The sequence below is a fragment of the Stigmatopora nigra genome, chromosome 13, assembly GCF_051989575.1.
Source record: "Stigmatopora nigra isolate UIUO_SnigA chromosome 13, RoL_Snig_1.1, whole genome shotgun sequence".
NCBI classification, from domain to species: domain Eukaryota; kingdom Metazoa; phylum Chordata; class Actinopteri; order Syngnathiformes; family Syngnathidae; genus Stigmatopora; species Stigmatopora nigra.
Window position 1 is genome coordinate 3,534,123 of NC_135520.1, and position 20,788 is coordinate 3,554,910.

Genomic DNA, 20,788 nt, shown 5'->3' on the forward strand with positions numbered 1-20,788 from the left:
ACATTTTCTTTATGTTCTGGAAAGTTAGTTTCATGTAGAAATGCGGGGATGCGACTCAAATTTGTCATCACAATGATTAAATTGGTAACTTCCAATGAATCGTGAGTCATTGTTGTTATTGTTGTTGTTGTTTTAAATGCATAAAACAACTGATCCATCCCACATGAGATCCAAATGTATCCTTTGATCCAAACTTGAGTTAAACACCCCTAATCTAAAGTGATGCTGTCAAGTAGGGTACCCAACAAATTCACTATAGTGATGGACACGCCCACACGCCCTCTTGTGGCGACCCTGTTCAACTCTTCCATTAATTTTAACGTGATGCTCAAGGCAACGACTGAGTATTTTCATGCCTTGTCGCTTCATAGCTGGAAATGAGTCCATCTGAGTCACTTTCATTTATTCCGAAAGGCAAGAGCGGATGTAGGACCCTCGTGTTTAACGCTACTTTGATGCCACTCTTTTAAACAAGTGAGTGAGCAAGAGCTCCTTCCCGTGACGATTAAAAGCCACACAAACACACACACCCGCACACACCCACACACCCACACACACTCACTTGGCTCGATTTGCCGATGCCTTAATGCATTCATTTGAAGCGATCTGTGCTTTGGCTTTCTTGATGGCTCATCGGGTGCTTCTCCCATCGGAAAACCACACACACACGGACTGGATTGGATTCTTTCAAGTAAATAATTAGAGCATCATCAGGTAAGAAGACATCATCCGCATCATTAGGAGGGTTTTTTAATAATGGATCAGTGTGGTGGGATGTGTGACGAGGGATCATTTTTTGGAACATTTTGGACGATTCTTCCTGTATGGGACAGTCGTCTGGACCATCGACGCACCCCAAAGTGATCATTTTTCATCGATCTGTCTTGTTTTATGTCAATTCAGTGATGTTAGAAGGATCAATTCTTATACGGGATGAGCCTTTTTCCTCTTTAAAGTCTTTGAGAAAGAAAATAAACATCGTATAGAAGGGGAATGTGTACTGTGGCCAAAATACACTTGTAGGGTTTTTATTGGATCACGTTTGTTTGGGTGTATTTATTTATTTATCTTTACATATTTGTTAAATATTTTATTTTAGTGCACATTTTGTTCATCCACGTTGCTCCCAAAATAGAAAAGATGGTAGAAAAGATTCTAGGTATCATTTTTAATGAGTTCCAGATGTCCTTAATCCTGCTGTAAGGCATTAAACTTAAATATTTATGTAAAAGTACTAGTCTAATCCTCTCCTCTTGGTTTAGTCATTTACATGAAATAAACTATGTAGGTCAAATTTTTAAACTAATTTCCAAAGTTTTTCACTTCAGTCTCAATGTGTTGCCTTCAAAAAAGCCAAAATGATGACTAGTGATTTAAAATTCTAAAATATCCTTCTTGTGTAAATAGAAGATAAACAAACAGACAGTAATATAACTCATCTACTACTAATAAAATTAGATTAGATTAGATTACCACCCATTCAAGATCTACATAATAACATTGACAGTCTTATGAAAGACTCCCATTTAATTCAAAATATCCTTTATTTTTGTAATATATATTAATTTCAGTGCTATTAACTAAGTAGTAACAATTTGCATATTTACGTGAGCATTAAACTGGTCTCTCCACCTAAGTATTTTAAGATTGAATGCATTAATCGCATTAATATATTCAATGTATACATTATTCACAGTCTTGGGCTTTGCATATGTTTCATATCAAAGTAAACTGGTGGGTGTGTATACTTAAGTGTTAATGTTGTGTACAGAGGAGTCGGTCGGGGTGTTGTGTAGGAGGATTGAGCAGAGGATACGTGTGGGTTTGTCCTGTGAATCAGCTGCTATTAGAAGTACATGTGGGAGCTGCTGGATGGAGACAAAAGAATATCTTAGAATGACAAAAAGATCATTTTTTTCCCCAAATTCATTCCACCAAAAGAATTGTCTTGACTTCGGATAAAATCGTCAGTTTTCAGACATTTCAAAAGTATAACGTGCTAGCACACACTGGCGTGTTTATCTAGTTTCCTCAGACTATTCCTGTCCCGGGATAGTTCTTTTCCTTCCTTCAGAAAAATGTGCTTAACACTCATGACACTCAAACACACCCACCAACGATGTTGTTTCTCTTTGATATCATGTACGATTGTACGGGAAATCGGCCAAGTTACTAGCCTTTACTTGAATTTAGTTTAATTACCGTGGCATCACTGCTTGTGTAAATAAAACACATTTTTGGCGCTATGATTGGCTGACAAGTTAAGGATATGTACCTTGCTTTTTGCTGTAAATTAGCTAATGTGGCCTGCTACTATTCAAATGCAACCCGAATAATGTCGTGGATGACAGCGCAGTTGTTGCAAAGTGGGAGAAAGGGAGAATTTAACGGCACTTGCGTACGGCATTGTGAAGGTCTGTTGTAAATCACCATTGTTTGTCTGTTGGCTGCCACGGTAACGCGACAAGATTCTGCAGCCTGAGCTGTAGTCATGAGACAAGCCAACAATCACTTTACCTTGATTTGGAAGGATGGAATTTGTCTCTAATGCATCTTGTGAAAACAGAACACTGAGTTTATTTAAAAAATACATCTACTGTAGCAGTATGATATTAAATCATTCATTTTCTGAACTGCTTATCGTCATCTGGGATTGAACTCTCGACCTCAGGACTGTGAGGCCAACGCGCTAACCACTCCCCGTCCAACATTTTCCTGACTAACTTAATAATTGTTGTATTGCTACATGGTGACATAATCCTTGTCCAATGCCCTCAGAGATTTCCACCTCTAAATTATGCAAGTAAAATATGTAAATATGAAAAAAAGCAAGCATACATTGCTTCCAGTCTACTTCAAAACTGTGTGTCAGTGCAAGTCGTTTTTTGTAAATGCTAATCATTCCACTAGTGCAGCATAAAATGTTTTTATTCTGTCAATTTAGCCAATATCTAACTGTTATTCCTAGAAATTATTTTTAGTTATGTTTTTTGTGGACCACTATCCCCTTTTTAGGACTTGGTGGGTTTCCTGGTTGTGCAGGAATGTTTTCAAAGCACTCCTGGGGATCAGTTTGGTGAAAGGGGGATTGTGCCATCTATGGCTGGACCACAAAAAAACAGCATGTGTGTATTCATAAGATATGCTTGCTAAACACTGTAGAACTACTGTATTAATTACTTTCAATTAGTCTCTCTTGAATCATATTCGGTGTATTGATGTGTTTTTATGATTGCGACTGAATGGCATTTTGCATTTCAGCATGTCATATTTTAATGCAGGATTAAGTTGGAATTTTTGAGTGAAGCTTCCAGTCATGACTGGACTGCTGACATTGTTGTTTACACCCCCACAAAGTGCTGTGCTACCGTTTCCTATTCTTTCTATTTTTTCTTTCTTTTTAATAGGCCTGCTGTCTTTTGTTCTGCTTAGCAATGGTGACATTGTGTTGACTAATTTATTGAATTACTTTTGACATCACAAGACATTGATTGTTAGGAAGTTGCACATTTTTTAAGCCATGATAGTTGATGATCTTTTCTTTCACAGGTGCTTCTAGGAACCATGTCAGGGATGTCAGAGGTGAAGAAGAAATGGGCAGCGGTCCGAGGTCGCTTGGGCTCCTCACAGGACTCTGACACCCAACAGGAAGCCAATTTAGAGAATGCTGATCCGGAGCTGTGTATCAGACTGCTTCAGGTCCCCACTGTGGTGAACTATTCTGGTCTGAAGAGGCGCCTGGACGGAAGCGACCAGACATGGATGGTCCAGTTCCTGGAACTGAGCGGGCTGGATCTCCTCTTGGAGGCCTTGGACCGTCTTTCGGGCCGAGGTTGCTCTCGCATCGCGGACGCCCTCCTGCAGCTCACCTGTGTGAACTGCGTCCGTGCTGTTATGAATTCTTCCACTGGGATTCACTTCATCATTGAGAATGAGGGATACATCCGCAAGCTTTCCCAAGGTTCATTCACTCACTTTCATTGGAATCGTTAAAAAAATGAAATGTTTTTTGAAAGGTATTTTTAAGTATGAAGTAAGTGTTTGAACTACAAATAGGCCTTTAAGTTTTTTGGTTCAATTTAAAAATGGTGTTTAAATAGTCCTTTTTATTGAGACAGAATGATAACAAGACAACCTTTAAAATTTAAGCAACTTTACATCAGATATTTTCAAACTGAAATCTCTGATGCAATCTTTATAAATCAAATATTGATATCTCTGAATATCCGCCAAAAATAAAACACCTTAGTTTTGTTGTTACTTGTTAAAGAACAGAAAGTAGTTTCAAAAGTATTGCAACACCATCAAAGAGGTCATTCCATTATTTCAAAACTTTTATGACTAATTATTCCCATCATTCCACATGATTAAATTACAAAACACTACTTGTAGTTCCCCCATGTCTATTGGAATTTGCACAAGTACTAACAAAACTGTGTTTATCTGCTGCCACATCCTCAGAGGACAAAGTTCACTCTGCCTAAAAGCAGATGAGTCATGTCGACAGTTCATTCATTCATTCATTCATCTTCCATACTGCCTTGAAATGGTCGCAATGGTTTCTGGACCCTAACCCAGACTGGTCGCCAGTCAGTCATAGAGTGGAAAAAACCAACATGGAGGGTCTTAACACAAAAACGAAGCTGTTTTGCAGAGTTTCCTATACCACGTTTTTTAATGGATGTATTCACCATGCTTTACAGCTCTGGATACTTCGAACATTATGGTGAAGATGCAGGTATTTGATCTACTTGCAGCCCTTAGCATGTTCTCAACAGATGGTCATCATCTTGCTTTGGATGCTCTGGACCACTACAAGGTAAGTAGGATTATATTATAATTTAAAATTATATACTACCCTCGAGAGGTGAGTTTTTTGGGCAATCAGGTTAAGCAATTCCACTGTGATTTGATCATCAGGGCGTGAAGACACATCACTATCGGTTCAGTGTGATCATGAACGAGCTGCAGGCTACAGACAACGTTCCTTACATGGTCACGCTCCTCAGCGTCATCAACGCCCTCATCTTTGGCTCTGATGACCTGAGGCAGAGAGATAAAACCAGGAAGGAGTTTATCGGTAGGTACAGGCAGCCGCAAAACAATCAGCACGCCAAAAGCGGCTACACATATATGACGTATTCTGCCTGAAGGTCACAATTAATAGCTCATTCATGAATACACATGCCCTTTTCCTATCTGTTCTTTTTTGACAGCCAAAATGGCACCTTGGGTTGCCATCAATGAGTAAAAAAAGGAATATTAAAATGTCTTAAAACCAAAAATCCTGTACCCTTGGTAACCCAGCTCATTTTTTCCCCAACAGGACACCTATGTGGTCCAATCGCCAATCTGATAGGCCACACCTCTTTTATAATTACTCACCTGTGACTTCCTGCTTTTTTTCTTCTACTATCATAAATTTGCTATTTCCCATGTGAAGGCATGATTTGTAAACAAAAAGATTTAGAGATGTAGCACTTATGTGTAACTTGTTTTTCTGCAGGGCTTCAGGTTCTTGACATTCTACCAAAATTAAGGTGAGCAACCACCTGGCGACATCTTTTACCCTTTTGTCCCGATAAAATGGCATTTTAAATGATGTAAAGAGACACCCCCACCTTGTAGTGATCTATTTTTATGTGTGGCATGCAGAGAACAAGAGGATGAAGACCTGATTATTCAATGTGAATCTTTTGAAGAAGCAATGGCTGAAGACGAGGAGGAGCTTTTGCGAGTATATGGCGGTATCGATATGAGCAATCACCAGGAGGTCTTTACAACTCTTTTCAACAAGGTAAGAGTTTTGTCATCTCATTTTCTGGGCCACTTTATCCTCACTAGGGTCACAGGGGGTGCTGGAGCCTATCCCAGCATGACCGCCTGGCTGTTATATTTTTTAAAGAATAAGAATGAACTCCAAAATGAAGGATGACACATTTTTTGTCTTTAGGTGAGCAACTCCCCGGCTTCTGTCCAACTGTTGTCCATCCTCCAGACTTTGCTTCTTCTTGGGCCAAGCTGCTCGGATATGTGGCTCGCTCTGGAGGCCGTAACCAACAGAGCCATCTTGTTGGCCCAGGACTGTAAGCCAATCCCTTCATTCTTACCTCATTTTGCCTTTACAAGTTTCCCAATTTCCATTCCCAGCGAGATTTTTCTTACCTATTGTATTCCAGCTCAGATAGGATCATTTGAGAAGATCATGGAGCGTCTGGTGTTCTCCAAGAGCAAGCGCTCCGTGGGTGATCATGTGGACGGCCAGTGTGCAAGGGTGGACAAGGCTTCGCAGACGGCTCAGCCAGACCAAAACCAGCTGGAGAAATGCACCACATCACCTCAGAAGCCCCTCTTTACTTCAGCACCTCCTCCTCCTCCTCCGCCACCACCCCCACCAGCACCACCCCTTCCTCCAAATATGATGGGGTCCCAAGTCTCTCCTCAGTGCTCACCACCACCACCACCACCACCACCTCCTCCTCCACTCCCTGGTGGATTTGGTGGACCTCCACCACCTCCTCCTTTACCCGGGATGATGAATCCACCCCCACCGCCACCGCCACCCTTACCTGGAATTCCTGGCATGGCCCCACCACCCCCTCCTCCCCCTCTGCCAGGTATGGGGATTGGACCACCACCACCTCCTCCCTTACCCGGCTTGTCCCCACCACCCCCGCCGACTCCCCCCTCGGGTATGATAGTAGCTCAGAGCAGCTATGCTCTGGGATGTATCACACCAGCCAAATTGGGAAGATATCCCACTCTACGGATGAAAAAACTCAACTGGCAGAAACTACGATCTGTTCATGGTGAGTAAAATAAGCATCAATGACAATTAGCTTTATTTTAAATCTTGAACACTTTGTTTAAATTTAAATCCGGGGTGTCAAACTCATTTTTTGTCAAAAAATAGCTCTACAATACAATTTTTTTAGCCTCTTAATAGCAAATATAATTTTATTCTGTTTTTATTTGAATAAAGCAGATAGCCTTCAGTATTTCTTCATTTTCTTAGATTAGATTATTGTTTTATCTATTAAATTACATTAAACAGTAAAAGGGATGGAAAAAATGCAAGGATTCTCAGTTTAATTTGTTTTTGTTACTTTTAGATTTCCCTGAAAATGTATTTGGATAAAAAAAGAACATGAAACTCATTTAATTTTATTTAAAATTGAAACATTTTCACTTGACACCAATTGGCGTCCATCTAAGGACAAATTCTTCTTTACACTTCCACACAGACGGCGACTCGATGTGGGCTTCGGTTCAGAAAGAGTCTTCCCCTCACGAGCCAGACTACAGCAGCATTGAGCAGCTCTTCTGTCTCCCGGTGACCGAGCAGAAAGAAAAGGGGGCAGCTGCTCCTGTCAAGAAAGAACCTAAAGAGGTACCCACACTCGACACTCAACGCACTACCATAAAAAACACCACATCTTGAAAATCAAGTATAACTTCTTTACTTCTAGATCACTTTCATTGATGCCAAGAAAAATTTGAACCTGAACATATTCCTCAAGCAGTTCAAATGGTGAGATGTTGCACATTTATGTGAAAATAATTGCCAAATAACGTATTACGTAATACTCCAAATGTTCCCCATCCAGTTCAAACGAGGATTTTGTGACGATGATTCAAAAAGGTGACCGAAGCAGGTTTGACGTTGAGGTGCTAAAACAGCTCCTGAAACTCCTGCCAGAGAAACATGAGGTTGGTCATTTTAAGCTGTCAGTCAAGGGCCCACTCAAAAGATGAAAGTCGACATGTTCCCTCTGCCGTCTAGATTGAAAACTTGAAGTCTTTCCAAGGAGAAAAAGAAAAGCTGGCAAATGTGGATCGTTTCTTCACATCACTCCTCACTGTCCATTGGTAAAAAAATATATAATATTTATATATATTTTTTCTTATGAATGGATTAAAAGAACTGGATTAAAAGCCCTGAATATTCAGTTTTTTATAGATCTAAAACAATGTTTATTTTAGATTTTTTGATATATATATTTAGATTTTGCAACATTATTTTTGAACTAAAACACAGAAGAAATGGATTAAAAAATGACAATTATTGATTTAAAAGGGGGAAAATCAGGAAATGTAATATACATCTATACTCTTCATTTTAATTTGATCCCAAAACAGAAAGTTAGCTCCAGGCTCCCTGCGCCCTGTAGAAATGAAAAATAATGTTTAGAATCTTTTATTTAATCACACTCTCCAAAATAGCTGTTCCACTGTTTTTTAGTTATCAGCTGAGGATCGAGTGTATGTTGCTGTGTGAGGAAACTGCGTCCGTCCTGGAGATGCTCGTACCTAAAGTCAAGTTGCTGGAGGAGGCCTGTCACTGTAAGTTAACTTAAATAACCTTTTTGTTATTGCTATTCTGCTGTGGAAGCGTGAATGTAATTCTCAACCTGTGCTCCCAGCGCTCAGGACAAGTACGCTCATTCCTACTTTTTGCAGGCTCATCCTTGACGTGGGCAATTTCCTCAACTATGTAAGATCACCAAATCTATTTCTTACTCGCCCCCAGTTTTGAAAATGGCTTTCAAATCGCTCGCTCTTCTTCTAGGGAAGCCACACGGGAAATGCCGAAGGTTTCAAGATCAGCTCGCTTCTCAAGCTCACAGAGACCAAAGCCAACAAGAGTCGGATCACTCTGCTTCATCACATCTTAGAGGTATGCCAACACCAACTTTTGGACTTTTGGACAAAAATTCCTTTGGTGACTCATCATACTTGTATTAAAAGGAAGCAGAAGTAAACCATCCACAGCTATTGGCGTTACCGGAGGAAATTGAAGTCTGTCAAAAAGCTGCAGGGTACCTCTTATTCTGCCATATTTTGACAAATAAATCAATAGATGTATAATAATACCAAACATTTGTCATACCACAGAGTGAATCTGGATTCTCTCCAATCCGAAGCCAACACCTTACTTAAACGACTCAATGAGGCGTCCAAGAAAGTGTCCAATTCTGCCGATGAAGTGAAGGAGCAATACTCAACAGTTCTTAAGGTAAGGTTTACTAAACATGTATCTGTGTATGTGTGTGTGTATATATGGGTATATATTTATGTATATGTGTGTATACAGGGTGTCTCAAAAAATGTACTCACTTTTAGGATAAAATGTACTCACTTCACTTCATTCTATGTTCATAAATAAAGGTTTCTGGTCATTCTAAAAGTGAGTACATTCTATTCTAAAAGTGAGTACATTCTATTCTAAAAGTGAGTACATTCTATTCTAAAAGTGAGTACATTCTATTCTAAAAGTGAGTACATTTTATTCTAAAAGTGAGTACATTTTTTGAGACACCCTGTATATGTATATATGGGTATATATTTATGTATGTGTGTGTATATGTATGTGTATATATTTGTATGTATATATACAGACACATTTATATAAGTACAGTCAAAATATATCATCATTCAAAAGTACTCTCATGCAACATTGTGTTATGATTAATCTTCATTTCTGATGTATTTGCTGGGAAACGGCAGTATTTGAATAAGCACATAACTTTCTGGCCTCGGAACGACATGAAAGTTTTGTTCACGGTACTATCGCGCACCCTAAACTGTCACAAGAGAATTATTTTGGCGCTAAAGTCTCAGTATTCTCACAAAGACTTGTATTCTGTACTTTAGGAAAATCTGGAGGTTTGTCGAGCTTTGAGTGAAAGATTTGTGGACATTGACAAGAAGAGGAGTGAACTTGCAGTCTATTTGTGTGAAGATGCCAATCAGCTGTCGCTGGAAGAGCTCTTTGGAACAATCAAGATTTTCCGGGAACTTTTCATCAAGGCGCTGAAGGTCGGGCTTGATACTGGTGTCGTTTATAGCGCAAAGAATGGGGGGGGGGAAATAACTGTTTCAATGTCTCGCTGTCTAAGTTGAAATTGCTACTGTGTGTACAATTTGTACTTGGCAGCATGACATCCCTTTTCTTTTCTTTTGCAAATACAGGACAATAAGACCAGGAAAGAGCAGGCAGCCAAAGCGGAGAAGAGAAAGAAGCAGTTGGCAGAAGAAGAATCCAAGAGACAGAAGGGAGAAAATGGCAAAATAAGTGAGTTGTTGTGATTGCAACACCCAAAAAAAATCCTTTTCACAGAAGTTTGAAAAAAATAAGATATTGGTGGTCACTGACTGAAAACAGTTTTCTGATTGGAAAATATAGTTTTGCATGGAATATATCCACATTAAACTGAATATTTTATTGTTTTTCTGTCCCTTCTCACCAGTCAGGAAAGGCTTTGTGCCACAGGATGACGGCTGCATAATCGACCACCTGCTCGCAGACATCCGAAAGGGTTTCAGCTTAAGAAAGACCAGGCCAAGGTGCGATTCGGAAAGCCTCCCTCATAATGAAATGAGTAGGGATACCTGCCCGCCTGGTAAGGACAAGAAAGCGTAGCTGCCCCCCGTTTGCAGTTCTAGCACCGCCCCTGAGTCGCATAACTGCGTGCTACAGCCTTGTTGCTTTTTTGTTGTTGTTTTTGTGGTGGCCTTCTCTCCTTGCGCTTGCATCGGCTTTTAAATTATGTCCATGTTTTTGTTAAGCATTCTCATTCATTGCCTCTACCAAGTGCAGAAAGCAAGAATTATGTGTTCTTAACTACAATATTGAAGTGAGAACTATTGATTTCATTTCTTTGGTTAGTGTAAATATTTTGAATATTTCATCTCAAGTCCAAATACTATAAGTGGTTAAATTTTCAAATATTAGTGCAAAATGAATGGCAAAATAAGTGAATTTGTATGTTAAATTCGTTACAATGTTCCAAAATAGCTCTACCATTAAATAAGTGTGCCATTTAATTACAAAGTTGAGCCAAAATGGAGTTGGCTTGGACACCACTGGTCGATTCCATTTCTGCAAAAAGGCTTAAAAACCCTATTTTTATTCCCGCTGTAATGTTTGCGTAACCTTGCAACCTTGGCAGAAGTACACACTGACCCCCATTCTAGTTCTAAATGCCACCCTAATTTGCAACCTGTTGCAATAACACTGTTGACATCTTCCATTCAGGATCAAATGCGAAGCCTGTCGACGAAAAAGCCGTAGAAGTGGCCTCCACCGTTTCCGCTCCCAACAAACTACCAATAAAGGATCACCCAGCCAACTCAGGCGAAGTGAACGGCTTCAGCGTGTCGTCAAATGGCACTCCTTTGACTCCTCAGGAACAAAATGCAGCAGATTCATCCCAGAAAAGTCCAGAGCAATCAGCCTCGACTTCACCGGCGCCCCTAGAAAAGCTGAAGACCCTCCAAGAAGAACAACTATCGGCGCTTGCAGTACTCCAGATTAATTTTCAAGCGGAAACTTGGCCATCTCTCCTCACCGACGATTCAACTGAAACTAGCGTACTAAGCCCGACCTCTCTGTCGGACTCTGACCTTTTAGATGGATCTACCGGCCAGGTACCCGAGGAGCTGGCAGACGGTGTGGGAGAAAAGACTTCTATTGAAATGAATCCAAAGATAGATGAGAATAGTCAAGCTATTACCAAGAAGAGTTGTTTGAAAGACGAAGTGAAAAATGCAGGACTGGAATTGGAAAGCAACAAGATTAAAATTGAGGCCAACGATGGAGTGGAGGCTGACGACGTCCCCTCGGCGAGCGAAGACGTTACGTCCTCGCTAAACTCCGAATCTAAGAAACAGCCAAGTTTGTTTAAACGCAGCAAAAAGAAAAATTCAGGTAAACCATCTTTTCAATTCTGCTATAAGTTTGGGAATGTTTTAAAACAGGGGTGTCAAACATTTGGTTGGCGGGGGAAATTTGTGTCAGCTAGAGCTCTTGTGGGCCTTAATGGTTTATTTTTGTTACTGCACTGTTTTGACATCAAGGGGCGAAAAAATGAATATAAATGCAGATAAGAAATTGAGCAAAGTGGGGTAATGTGTGCAGTCAATCACATAACTCGCAAAATTCTGTTGTTATGGCGGACATTTGACACCCCTGAACTTGTGTTTTGGATATTGCCTTTTGTTAATGGTGCAAATTTGAATGATGAGAATGTATTGCTTGTGTTGACAATGGTGGTTTGAATTTTCTGTTCTCCATTCTGACTTTTTAAATCACAAGGTAACAGTGGGAAAGGACACATTAAACCTAAAAAGGGCTGTGTGTTGCAGTGAGGTAGGTCAAGTGGTGGGATGGCAAACTGCAAGAACATCATCCTTTTTATAAACTCACAAAGTCACTGTCCAGATTTGTGGCAAATAACACCATGTGTTGGTCTTACTGGGATCTGAATCCATTTGTCTGTGCTGTCCAGCTTTTAACATCTCTTTTACTGGTACCGTCCAAAAAAAAGCAAACAAACCGAACTTATCCTTGGGTTGAATTATTTAGTTTAAATTAACAAATGATGGATTAACAAAAAACAACAATTGCTGACTTATTTTTCTCATTTCAGCCTTGACAATGTGAAGTCTTTGTTTGAATGAAGTTTCTTGTCTTCCATATTTTCTTGTTCATTCCTAATATTTATGATAATTTCTATACTAATGGTAGTCATGCTTTCTGTAAGCAATAACACTTAATTATATGTGAATTAACGCTAATTAAAAGAAATGAAATTGTCAGCTAATGCTTTATTTTCTGAGCACTTGCTCATTGAGTAATCATTAATAAAATTGTAAGTATTGGATGGTATATTTACTCTATATTCATTTTTCATTTTTTAGGAAATTGCAAAAAAAGGAGATCCAGAGGAAAAAGAAAGTTGAAGTCACAACCGTTGTGAACTGGCAAAATGTCAGTAAAATATTCATTTTGTGAGACGGTGGATGAAGAATTTCTGGACCCAAAAAAAAACCTTAAAATACACCTTTGGGTGAAACTTTGACATCATTTTTGGGGGATGTAAACGTGTCACTTTATGTAAAATGTTGAAATATCCAAAAAAAAGAGAATCTGCTTTGTATGTATTTTGTATAGTTGTAAAAGTTGCTTTAAACCAAATGAGATGCTGATGTAAGTTAAGAAACATTTTCAACCTTGTAACCATGTATGAATATTTAGTGACTTTTAATGTATATGCTATTTTAATAAAAATAAATTGGCAGGACTTGTGCGTGGACTTTTAGATGATGGTAGTGTACTCTGACATCATCGGCCATACAGATATGGCAATGCCCCCTTGTGACCAGTAGTTGCGTTCTCCTATTGAGACTGCCACTCCGAAGTCTACGCCCGTCATGTCGCTCAGTTGGTCGGCTAAAGAGCCCAAAAGCGCCCAGCAGCCGCCCACCCCGGGACCCAAGCGGCAGCGCAACGACACCGGGAACCGAGTGACGGTCGTGCTGGGGGCACAGTGGGGGGACGAAGGCAAAGGGAAAGTGGTCGATTTGCTTGCCACTGAAGCGGACCTTGTCTGCAGATGTCAGGTACGGTCCTCGACCGCAGAATCGCTCCGATTTCGCCTTTTAAAGCCAATGTCAGCTGTTTTTTGTTTGTTTATTTTGTTCTGCGTGTCAGACGTGTTGAGAAACTATGGGAGTCTATTGAGTTCATTTTTAAAATAAAAGCTCTGACTGTTTAGCAATTTCATTTACTTTTGTGGTTAAAAATAACAATCTTGAAAATAAATGAATCTGAAAAAGGGAGATTTAAAGAAATAATAATAAAAAACAACCCTGAAGATATATTAATCTGAAAACACATTTGAGGGAATAAAATAATTCATAAAAACAACTCCATAAATAGTTTGTAAAATGGGTAGGGCTTTTTTATTTTACATTTTTAAATTGAATACAATATGCAAATGAGTAGCCCAAAACAATGTGCAAAACAAAGTAAGCAAAGTTATATGCTTATGTTAGGATTATTACTTGTTAGGGTTTTATTGTGTCAATGTTTTTAAATTTTAGCTATCATACCAAAAGGTGCAATGCATTTTCTTTGTTTTTTCCAACAGTTTTAGCAATTTTAATTCAACTATAGTCATGTACTGATTCAAGTTTTGACCTCCACAATTCATATTTCAATTCTGAAATTGAGTAAACGTACGAATACCATCTTGCTTTTTGACCAGCATATGAATATGGTATTCTGATAAAATATACTGCTCTGACTCGCATATAAGGTCCAAAATCAGAGACCAGTCCAGTTTTGGACAAGCTGTCAACTGTTGCTGGACGTTGTACTTTCTCCAGTGACAGCACAAGTAGCAAGCCCTCCCTTTCACCCGCCATGTCCATTCGTGAGGAGGTCACATTCTCAATGTGACTTGATATGTGAGAAGGCCAAGTCCGATGCAGAGGGGGAGTAGACATGGCCCAGACTAGCTTCTGAGCTAGGGGTGTTAAAATAGGATGGTTGCCCTCTGTGGGGGGGAAACAATCCAGGGATTCGAGTCTTAATTTTGTTACACTGAGTTACAATTGTTTTTAATTTCCAGGGAGGCAACAATGCAGGGCACACAGTGGTCGTGGATGGCAAAGAGTATGACTTCCACCTCCTCCCCAGTGGAATCATTAATTCCAAGAGCATCTCTCTCATCGGTAATAAAAAAAACAACCAATCAAATGAAAGTATCCCTGCCTCCCTATCATATCATATTTTTAACATTATCTCCATATATCCTGCAGGGAATGGTGTGGTCATACATTTACCTGGTCTGTTTGAGGAAGGGGACAAAAATGAGAAGAAAGGTATAATTTAAAACATTTCTGCCGACTTTAAATGACTAAAGATAATGAAATAAAGATACATGGTTCGCTGTCATCAGGGTTGAAAGGCTGGGAGAAGAGACTTATTGTCTCAGATCGGGCTCACCTTGGTGCGTATGGCCTTCTGTGTATTTATATTTTTCATGTACTTTTTTGTAAATCTGTCTTTCCTTCTTAGTGTTTGATTTCCACCAGGTTGTCGACGGATTGCAAGAAAATGAAAGACAAGCACAAGAGGGAAAAAAGTAAGGTTCAGCGTCTGATATTTTCTTCGATTTCTGTGTTGCAATTGTCTGTTTTTTTTTTATATTAGTATTGGAACCACCAAGAAGGGAATTGGACCAGCATACTCCAGTAAAGCATCTCGCACGGGTCTCCGCGTTTGTGACCTTCTTGGTGACTTTAAGGAGTTCTCTAGCAAGTATGATGATACCGTCCACTCTGTTCTCTTATGCACATCAAGTTACTTATAATTTGTATGAATCCCCTTTAGATTCAAGAACCTTGTACGCCAGTATCAATCCATGTATCCCACCTTGACAGTCGATGTTGAAGACCAGCTGAAAAAGCTAAAGGTAGACACGCAGAATGAAACCAATCCAAGAGGTCTTCCATTTATGTTCATACGTTGGGAAAATGGCTAGACGTCCAATCCAATTTGACAGGGCGATTAAATGTATATTTAGTTAGGTTGTTTCTACATGAATGCTGTCTGCAGGAGTATGGCGAAAGATTGCGGCCCATGGTCAGAGATGGAGTCTATTACATGTATGAAGCCCTTCACGGATCGTCAAAGAAAATTCTTGTTGAAGGGGCCAATGCTGCTCTTCTCGATATCGATTTTGGTAGGCCAAGTATTGAAGGCAAATGTGCTTATAGGGAACGATGACAATTAAATCTCTTTTCAGGTACATATCCCTTTGTGACATCATCAAACTGCACCGTGGGTGGGGCTTGTACTGGACTCGGCATCCCTCCACTGAATATTGGTGAAGTGTTTGGTGTAGCAAAGGCCTACACCACTCGTGTGGGAATTGGAGCCTTCCCCACTGAGCAACTCAATGTAAGGTGTCAGCTGACATTTAGCCTGACCTATAGCAAGCATTCCAATTTCCCAAAATGCATTTCAGGGAAATATTTATACAATCGATCCACACTGACAACATTTATCTCCTGCATCTCATTTTTGTCCTGTTGTGTATAGATTTTTTGTCTCATCAAGTACCTTAGGCTTTGACAGCTGCTCCGAGGGGGACGTGAGGCGTTTATTTCATGACTAAAACCCAAATGGGTCACGGAGATAAATTTAAGGCCAAAGGTCACGTTCAGAATACATTTACTGTAAACAGTACACTCATATTACTACTTAGCGAGGGAAAAAATCAGAGTGGAAAATGAACATACATGTATAAGGTCACAATTATGTATTATAGTTGCAAGCCCAGCCAAATTATGAAAAATGAGTGACTTATAGTCCAGAAAATACCACAATACCTATAAGAAAGCTGGCATGGTGAATAGTGGTTAGCAAATTTGCCTCACAGTTCTGCAATTTAGAGGACAATCCTTGAAATTTGGTTCTTAAAAAGAAGAACAATTTGGGGAAACCTGCTTTTCACATGACATTAACTAAAGTGTCACATGAAATCTTTCAACTTCCTTAAACATTTGACAAAGTTTTGTAGGGAATTTATCATGTTTCACTCATTTTCCTAGATGATGTGTCATAGGATATTCACAATGTGTCATGTTACTTTATGCATGCTCATATTGCAAAACAATAAGTTGTTTGGGTTTTTTTTTTTTGTAGGCAGTGGGAGAACTGCTGCAGACAAGGGGTCATGAGGTGGGAGTGACCACAGGGAGGAAACGACGTTGCGGCTGGTTGGATCTTGTCATCGTCAGATATGCCCATATGATCAATGGCTTCACTGCGTGAGTTTTCAAATCAGTCATACAAAAGTGACCATACTATATGGGTATTTTAAAATGCTTAATATACATTTCTCTTCTGCTACATTGTCCTTTCTGCAGCATCGCTCTGACAAAACTTGATATTCTAGATGTACTGGAGGAAATTAAAGTAGGCATTGCTTACAAACTTAATGGGAAAAGGATCCCACATTTTCCAGGTAATTTCAGAGATGAAAGGTGATGTGATTGTTTATGTTTTCTTTATACTGTTTTTTTCTCTTTCTAGCAAACATGGATGTTTTGCAGAATGTAGAGGTTGAGTATGAGACCTTCCCTGGGTGGAAGACTGACACTTCTGCAACCCGTAAATGGGGTGACCTTCCAGTTAAAGCGCAAAACTATATTCGCTTCATCGAGAACCACATTGGCGTTCCGAGTAGGTTTCAACTCCAATTTAATATATATTTTGGTTTAGTGATGGCGTTGGGTTTACTCATGACTCTTTTTTTGCACTCCCAACAGTTAAGTGGGTCGGTGTTGGAAAGTCCAGGGAGTGCATGATCCAGATGTTTTAGAGTGAAATCTGCTCTTCTCACACAGTTCTGCGGATCTTGCAGCAGTTTATATCCCTAAAGTCTCCTCATCATTTAATTATCAATAAAGAATAGATGTGTAATTTGTTTGGCTTCTTTTTTCCTCCTCCCCACAGAAATAATAGACATGATTGACATCTGTTTTTAAAAACAACAGCTTTTTTGATTACCTATTGGTCAGAGTTGATAGAATAATTATTTTTTCTCATTTAGGTTGATTGACATTGTTTCCTCATTTAAAGCCTGAAATTACAACAAACATTGAACGCAACATACGCCAGCAAGTCGAGCTTCACATGACTGCAAAAGACGTTTTCTCATTGGTGTTTGAATATTTCACGTGTCAATAAATCCTGCATCCAATTGGTTGCCTTCGAGCGCAGAAATTTTTTCCCGCAACTTGTGACCCGTGGAACAACATCGAGGCTGTGGCTGTATTTGTTTTTAATCTTACTCCTTCTAACATGCCGAAGCGTGCATACCCTTTCACTGAAACCTTTTCGTCACAGTACAAAATACACGTTGGGCAGCATGAACTGTCCAACTCCAGTGTGTTTGGAAACAAATACAGGAACCAAATATACGGTAAGCTAACTAGCCTCTTTTTCTGCATCACATTAACAACAGCTAATATGGGCAATGTCACTTGAGTAGTTATGAGATACTATATTTTTTATCATATTTTAATTATAGCAGTCAGTGTTTGACCCCGAGCAATAGTAAAGTGGGCCAATGAGGTCATGTTCTTAACCTCAGGTTGGCTAGTGTTGTTGTTGTTTTTTTTTTACTAATTCCTGCCTCTATTTTGCAGAAAAGACCAAGAACTTGCTTTTCAATGGCGCAAAGGCAATGGTGGACAAAATCTGGTCTGGTGAGGAGAAGACAAATGACCCTGAGACTGCAGAAAGCAGCCACACACTCTTAAGAGGACAGACTTTGATAGGATCTGACGGTAGACTCACTAAATCAACAAAAACACAAGGTACATGTGTGTCCTTTCTTTATTGGAATGTGTTTTAACATGGAATAGGTTAAAATAATCTATTAAATGTAATATCCAACTGGTATAATAAAGGCAGGCCAGCTGAGATGAGTCTATTACTAACAAAAGGGTCCCAAATTGAAGCATAGTGCCTAAAAAAAAGTTAGATATTGGTTGATATTTATGTTGTAACAGGGTTTTTTCCTCTAGTGTATGCTGCATTTTTGTTATTTAGGCATGTTATGAGACTGTCTTTAATTTTTGCAAAAATGCCCTGTAGGCAGTCAGTTTACAGTGTGAATATAACCATGGACTTTTGTTACCAGGACCATCTCCAACTAGCTGCTGCGTCTGTCAGAAGAGCGCAGCTCGCCGCACATCTTGTTCGCAGTGCGAGCGACTCGTCTGTTCGCCCTGCAGCCGACAGTGCTCCAACTGTTCGAGCCTCTGCTGTTCCGTCTGCACCCTCATTGAGTGAGTTTCATGTTCACTGTTGTTATTTCATGACAGTGGATGTCCATTAGAAATATATTGTTATTACTGTGGACAGTTCACTTGAACATAGCCTTTCTATTATATACACAATTATCTGTAAATATTTGAACTTACCATATATTTTTCCACCTACAGTTACAGTGGACGTTACGATGAAGTTCTCTGCTGCAGTTGTTCCACATAATCAAATTCCAGCTTACAGATGATGAGTTTATGCTTGAAAATGTGATATTCTTACTTATAGGATTACTCAGACTGCATTTTTTTAAATCCCCAATGTTCCATTTTTCTTATCTAAATATGTATGTCCTTTATAGAGCTATATGGAAATAAACTTGAAGATTTTATACTATTCTGACTCCGCAGTATACATTTTTTTAGATTAAAAATATTAGTCGGCAACCAAACCTTGCCTACTTTAATATATCAAAAGGTTTAATTTAATTGGTGTCTTTATTTCATGTGCCAATAAAAAATGTAGGTTTACCAAGAGATCAAATATTTTTAGGTTGTCAGCAGGTGGCAGTACAGTCTTAAGAACTAACTTGAATGAGTTCTATAGTCTTTCTTTTTGCAGTTTTTCTTCTGGTGATAAAGGAATTCCACTCCACTCAGTTCATTCTGACCTTGTATCAAGCATGTTATCAAATGTTGAAATAAAACAAGCAGTCCCAGTTTCGTCACACCTGCTCTTGTGCAGAAACCAATGGACGTGACCTTGTGATGAAGTCATCACTTACTTTGACTCACATTTTGTACACTGAGTAATTGTCCTCGGCTTTTATAAAACGTGGTCGCGTGACCCGTTGGAATGGATTTGAGCTTGGACCAGTGCACTTCCTGGAGCTTATTGCAAGTGTGCATATGATCTGTTGAGTCACATCCCTCTCTCGGGCCTTTTTTGGGAGCTCGGCGGTTGGTCCGTTCGAGTTCCGGCTCAGCCGACAGACTCTTTCTGCCATAGCAAGTTGACTATTTGTCTTTGCAATTTCAGAAATTGATTATCAAGCATCTACTGGCCTTGAAATGATTCATTTACTTACTTGCCAATTGAATAGAATGGAGTGCTTTTATTGTCCTTATACAAGTATAATGAGAATGAATTGAAGGGTTTTGGTATCATTATAAAACCCTTTTCATTTTTGTGTTTTAAAATACAATCTGGATTTGTGTGGATAATATATTAGGTGAATGACACATAGTTACTCAGAATGACATGGCAAAAAGAGATGATTCAAAAGTACACACAGTCAGCTGTCTTTAGTCTTAATGTGAATATTCTTCCCAAGGGCAGCCTTTAATGCTTTCTTTGCACATTCAACAGTGTCTTTAAAGTTTCTAGCTTACTAAGAGCTTATTGTACTTGTATTTAACACTAAACTTCTATGACACTTAAGAATGTTAAAATCCTCTGTGCAGGAAGTCGACTCGTGGTCAGCAATCGTCTCGCCTCACCATCGTAGTTGCTACGCCTTTTAAGGGTTAGTACAGTCATTTTAATTGTATTTGCTGTATTTTTATTGGTTTGTTTTCTGCTTTTTTGCAATTTTTATGACTTCCTACTCACTTTCAAGTCAATTGCTATTATTTTTATGCTTTGAGCATGACATGCATATGCGTATCAGTCATTTCTGCCCTTTTTTAGTATATAAATATAGCGTGTCAGCAAGTAATGTACTCAGACATTTACAGAATCTTGTATTTAGTGCATACTAATTGGGTACCAGGTCCACTTTGGAGACAATTTCACACTTTTTAAGTGTTCGTAAATAAGTTCCGTGTTGCATTTGTAAGTTTTTTTTTATCACTTAATAAGGGAAGTTATTGGCTGAGGTTGCCAGGTATGGTCGCTATCTGCAACCTTTTTCTATTCGATGACAATTTTATAAGACAATGCAGCTCCCACATTATCCAATGTGGATGCATCCCATCTACGTGTGTGGCTGGGTGTCTACAAAAAAAAAAGAAAAGAAGGGTGGGCTGCATAAACACCCCCCAACCCAGCCAGTGGGAGCACGTGGCTTTGTCTTTCAGCTATTCTTTTTGGGAGGGACCAGCTGTGGTCTGAGGCCAGCGTCAAGTCCAATGATGCTGCTGCTAAAAATACGAGTGTTTG

General features: G+C 39.3%; 3 protein-coding genes across 6 annotated transcripts; all 3 read left to right on the forward strand.

The window, feature by feature from the left end:
* The first annotated feature begins 519 nt into the window (after positions 1 to 519).
* Positions 520 to 13,085, forward strand: LOC144206318 (inverted formin-2-like). Of its 4 annotated transcripts, XM_077731239.1 has the most exons (23): positions 520 to 714; positions 3,550 to 3,961; positions 4,704 to 4,819; positions 4,921 to 5,080; positions 5,507 to 5,540; positions 5,656 to 5,797; positions 5,954 to 6,086; positions 6,180 to 6,809; positions 7,245 to 7,390; positions 7,470 to 7,531; positions 7,608 to 7,710; positions 7,784 to 7,869; positions 8,243 to 8,343; positions 8,424 to 8,494; positions 8,570 to 8,677; positions 8,749 to 8,819; positions 8,896 to 9,016; positions 9,655 to 9,819; positions 9,973 to 10,075; positions 10,251 to 10,403; positions 11,039 to 11,710; positions 12,098 to 12,151; positions 12,703 to 13,085. In XM_077731239.1, exons 2-22 carry the CDS (start codon positions 3,565 to 3,567, stop codon positions 12,148 to 12,150), a joined length of 3,627 nt encoding a protein of 1,208 aa, XP_077587365.1. In that variant the 5' UTR covers positions 520 to 714; positions 3,550 to 3,564; the 3' UTR covers position 12,151; positions 12,703 to 13,085. The 4 variants fall into 4 exon arrangements, with proteins under 4 accessions (XP_077587365.1, XP_077587364.1, XP_077587366.1 ...); XM_077731238.1 differs by lacking the exon at positions 12,098 to 12,151; XM_077731240.1 differs by lacking the exons at positions 12,098 to 12,151; positions 12,703 to 13,085 and having other exon boundaries at positions 10,251 to 10,347; positions 11,039 to 11,461.
* Positions 13,086 to 13,151: 66 nt separating this feature from the next.
* adss1 (adenylosuccinate synthase 1) lies at positions 13,152 to 17,177 on the forward strand. Its single transcript, XM_077731555.1, has 13 exons — positions 13,152 to 13,404; positions 14,418 to 14,520; positions 14,608 to 14,670; positions 14,748 to 14,798; positions 14,867 to 14,933; positions 15,002 to 15,109; positions 15,182 to 15,263; positions 15,407 to 15,533; positions 15,597 to 15,751; positions 16,499 to 16,623; positions 16,723 to 16,820; positions 16,889 to 17,038; positions 17,125 to 17,177. The coding sequence occupies exons 1-13, from the start codon at positions 13,216 to 13,218 to the stop codon at positions 17,175 to 17,177; spliced, it is 1,371 nt and encodes a 456-aa protein (XP_077587681.1). The 5' UTR covers positions 13,152 to 13,215.
* A 367-nt stretch (positions 17,178 to 17,544) lies between these two features.
* On the forward strand, positions 17,545 to 19,024 carry siva1 (SIVA1, apoptosis-inducing factor). The gene is made up of 4 exons (XM_077731462.1): positions 17,545 to 17,780; positions 18,007 to 18,177; positions 18,504 to 18,651; positions 18,808 to 19,024. Exons 1-4 carry the CDS (start codon positions 17,660 to 17,662, stop codon positions 18,854 to 18,856), a joined length of 489 nt encoding a protein of 162 aa, XP_077587588.1. The 5' UTR covers positions 17,545 to 17,659; the 3' UTR covers positions 18,857 to 19,024.
* The last annotated feature ends 1,764 nt before the right edge of the window (positions 19,025 to 20,788 follow it).

What these genes read in the sequence shown, in the direction of transcription:
- LOC144206318 (XM_077731238.1), top strand. Translation starts at nt 3,565, where the DNA reads ATGTCAGGGATGTCAGAGGTGAAGAAGAAATGGGCAGCGGTCCGAGGT. An exon ending in CATCTTGTTGGCCCAGGACT is followed by an intron (nt 6,087 to 6,179) that starts GTAAGCCAATCC and finishes ATTGTATTCCAG; the next exon opens with CTCAGATAGGATCATTTGAG. An exon ending in TTTTCATCAAGGCGCTGAAG is followed by an intron (nt 9,820 to 9,972) that starts GTCGGGCTTGAT and finishes TTGCAAATACAG; the next exon opens with GACAATAAGACCAGGAAAGA.
- adss1 (XM_077731555.1), top strand. Translation starts at nt 13,216, where the DNA reads ATGTCGCTCAGTTGGTCGGCTAAAGAGCCCAAAAGCGCCCAGCAGCCG. An exon ending in TCTTCTCGATATCGATTTTG is followed by an intron (nt 15,534 to 15,596) that starts GTAGGCCAAGTA and finishes ATCTCTTTTCAG; the next exon opens with GTACATATCCCTTTGTGACA. An exon ending in GAACCACATTGGCGTTCCGA is followed by an intron (nt 17,039 to 17,124) that starts GTAGGTTTCAAC and finishes CACTCCCAACAG; the next exon opens with TTAAGTGGGTCGGTGTTGGA.
- siva1 (XM_077731462.1), top strand. Translation starts at nt 17,660, where the DNA reads ATGCCGAAGCGTGCATACCCTTTCACTGAAACCTTTTCGTCACAGTAC. An exon ending in ATACAGGAACCAAATATACG is followed by an intron (nt 17,781 to 18,006) that starts GTAAGCTAACTA and finishes TCTATTTTGCAG; the next exon opens with AAAAGACCAAGAACTTGCTT. An exon ending in TAAATCAACAAAAACACAAG is followed by an intron (nt 18,178 to 18,503) that starts GTACATGTGTGT and finishes TTTTGTTACCAG; the next exon opens with GACCATCTCCAACTAGCTGC.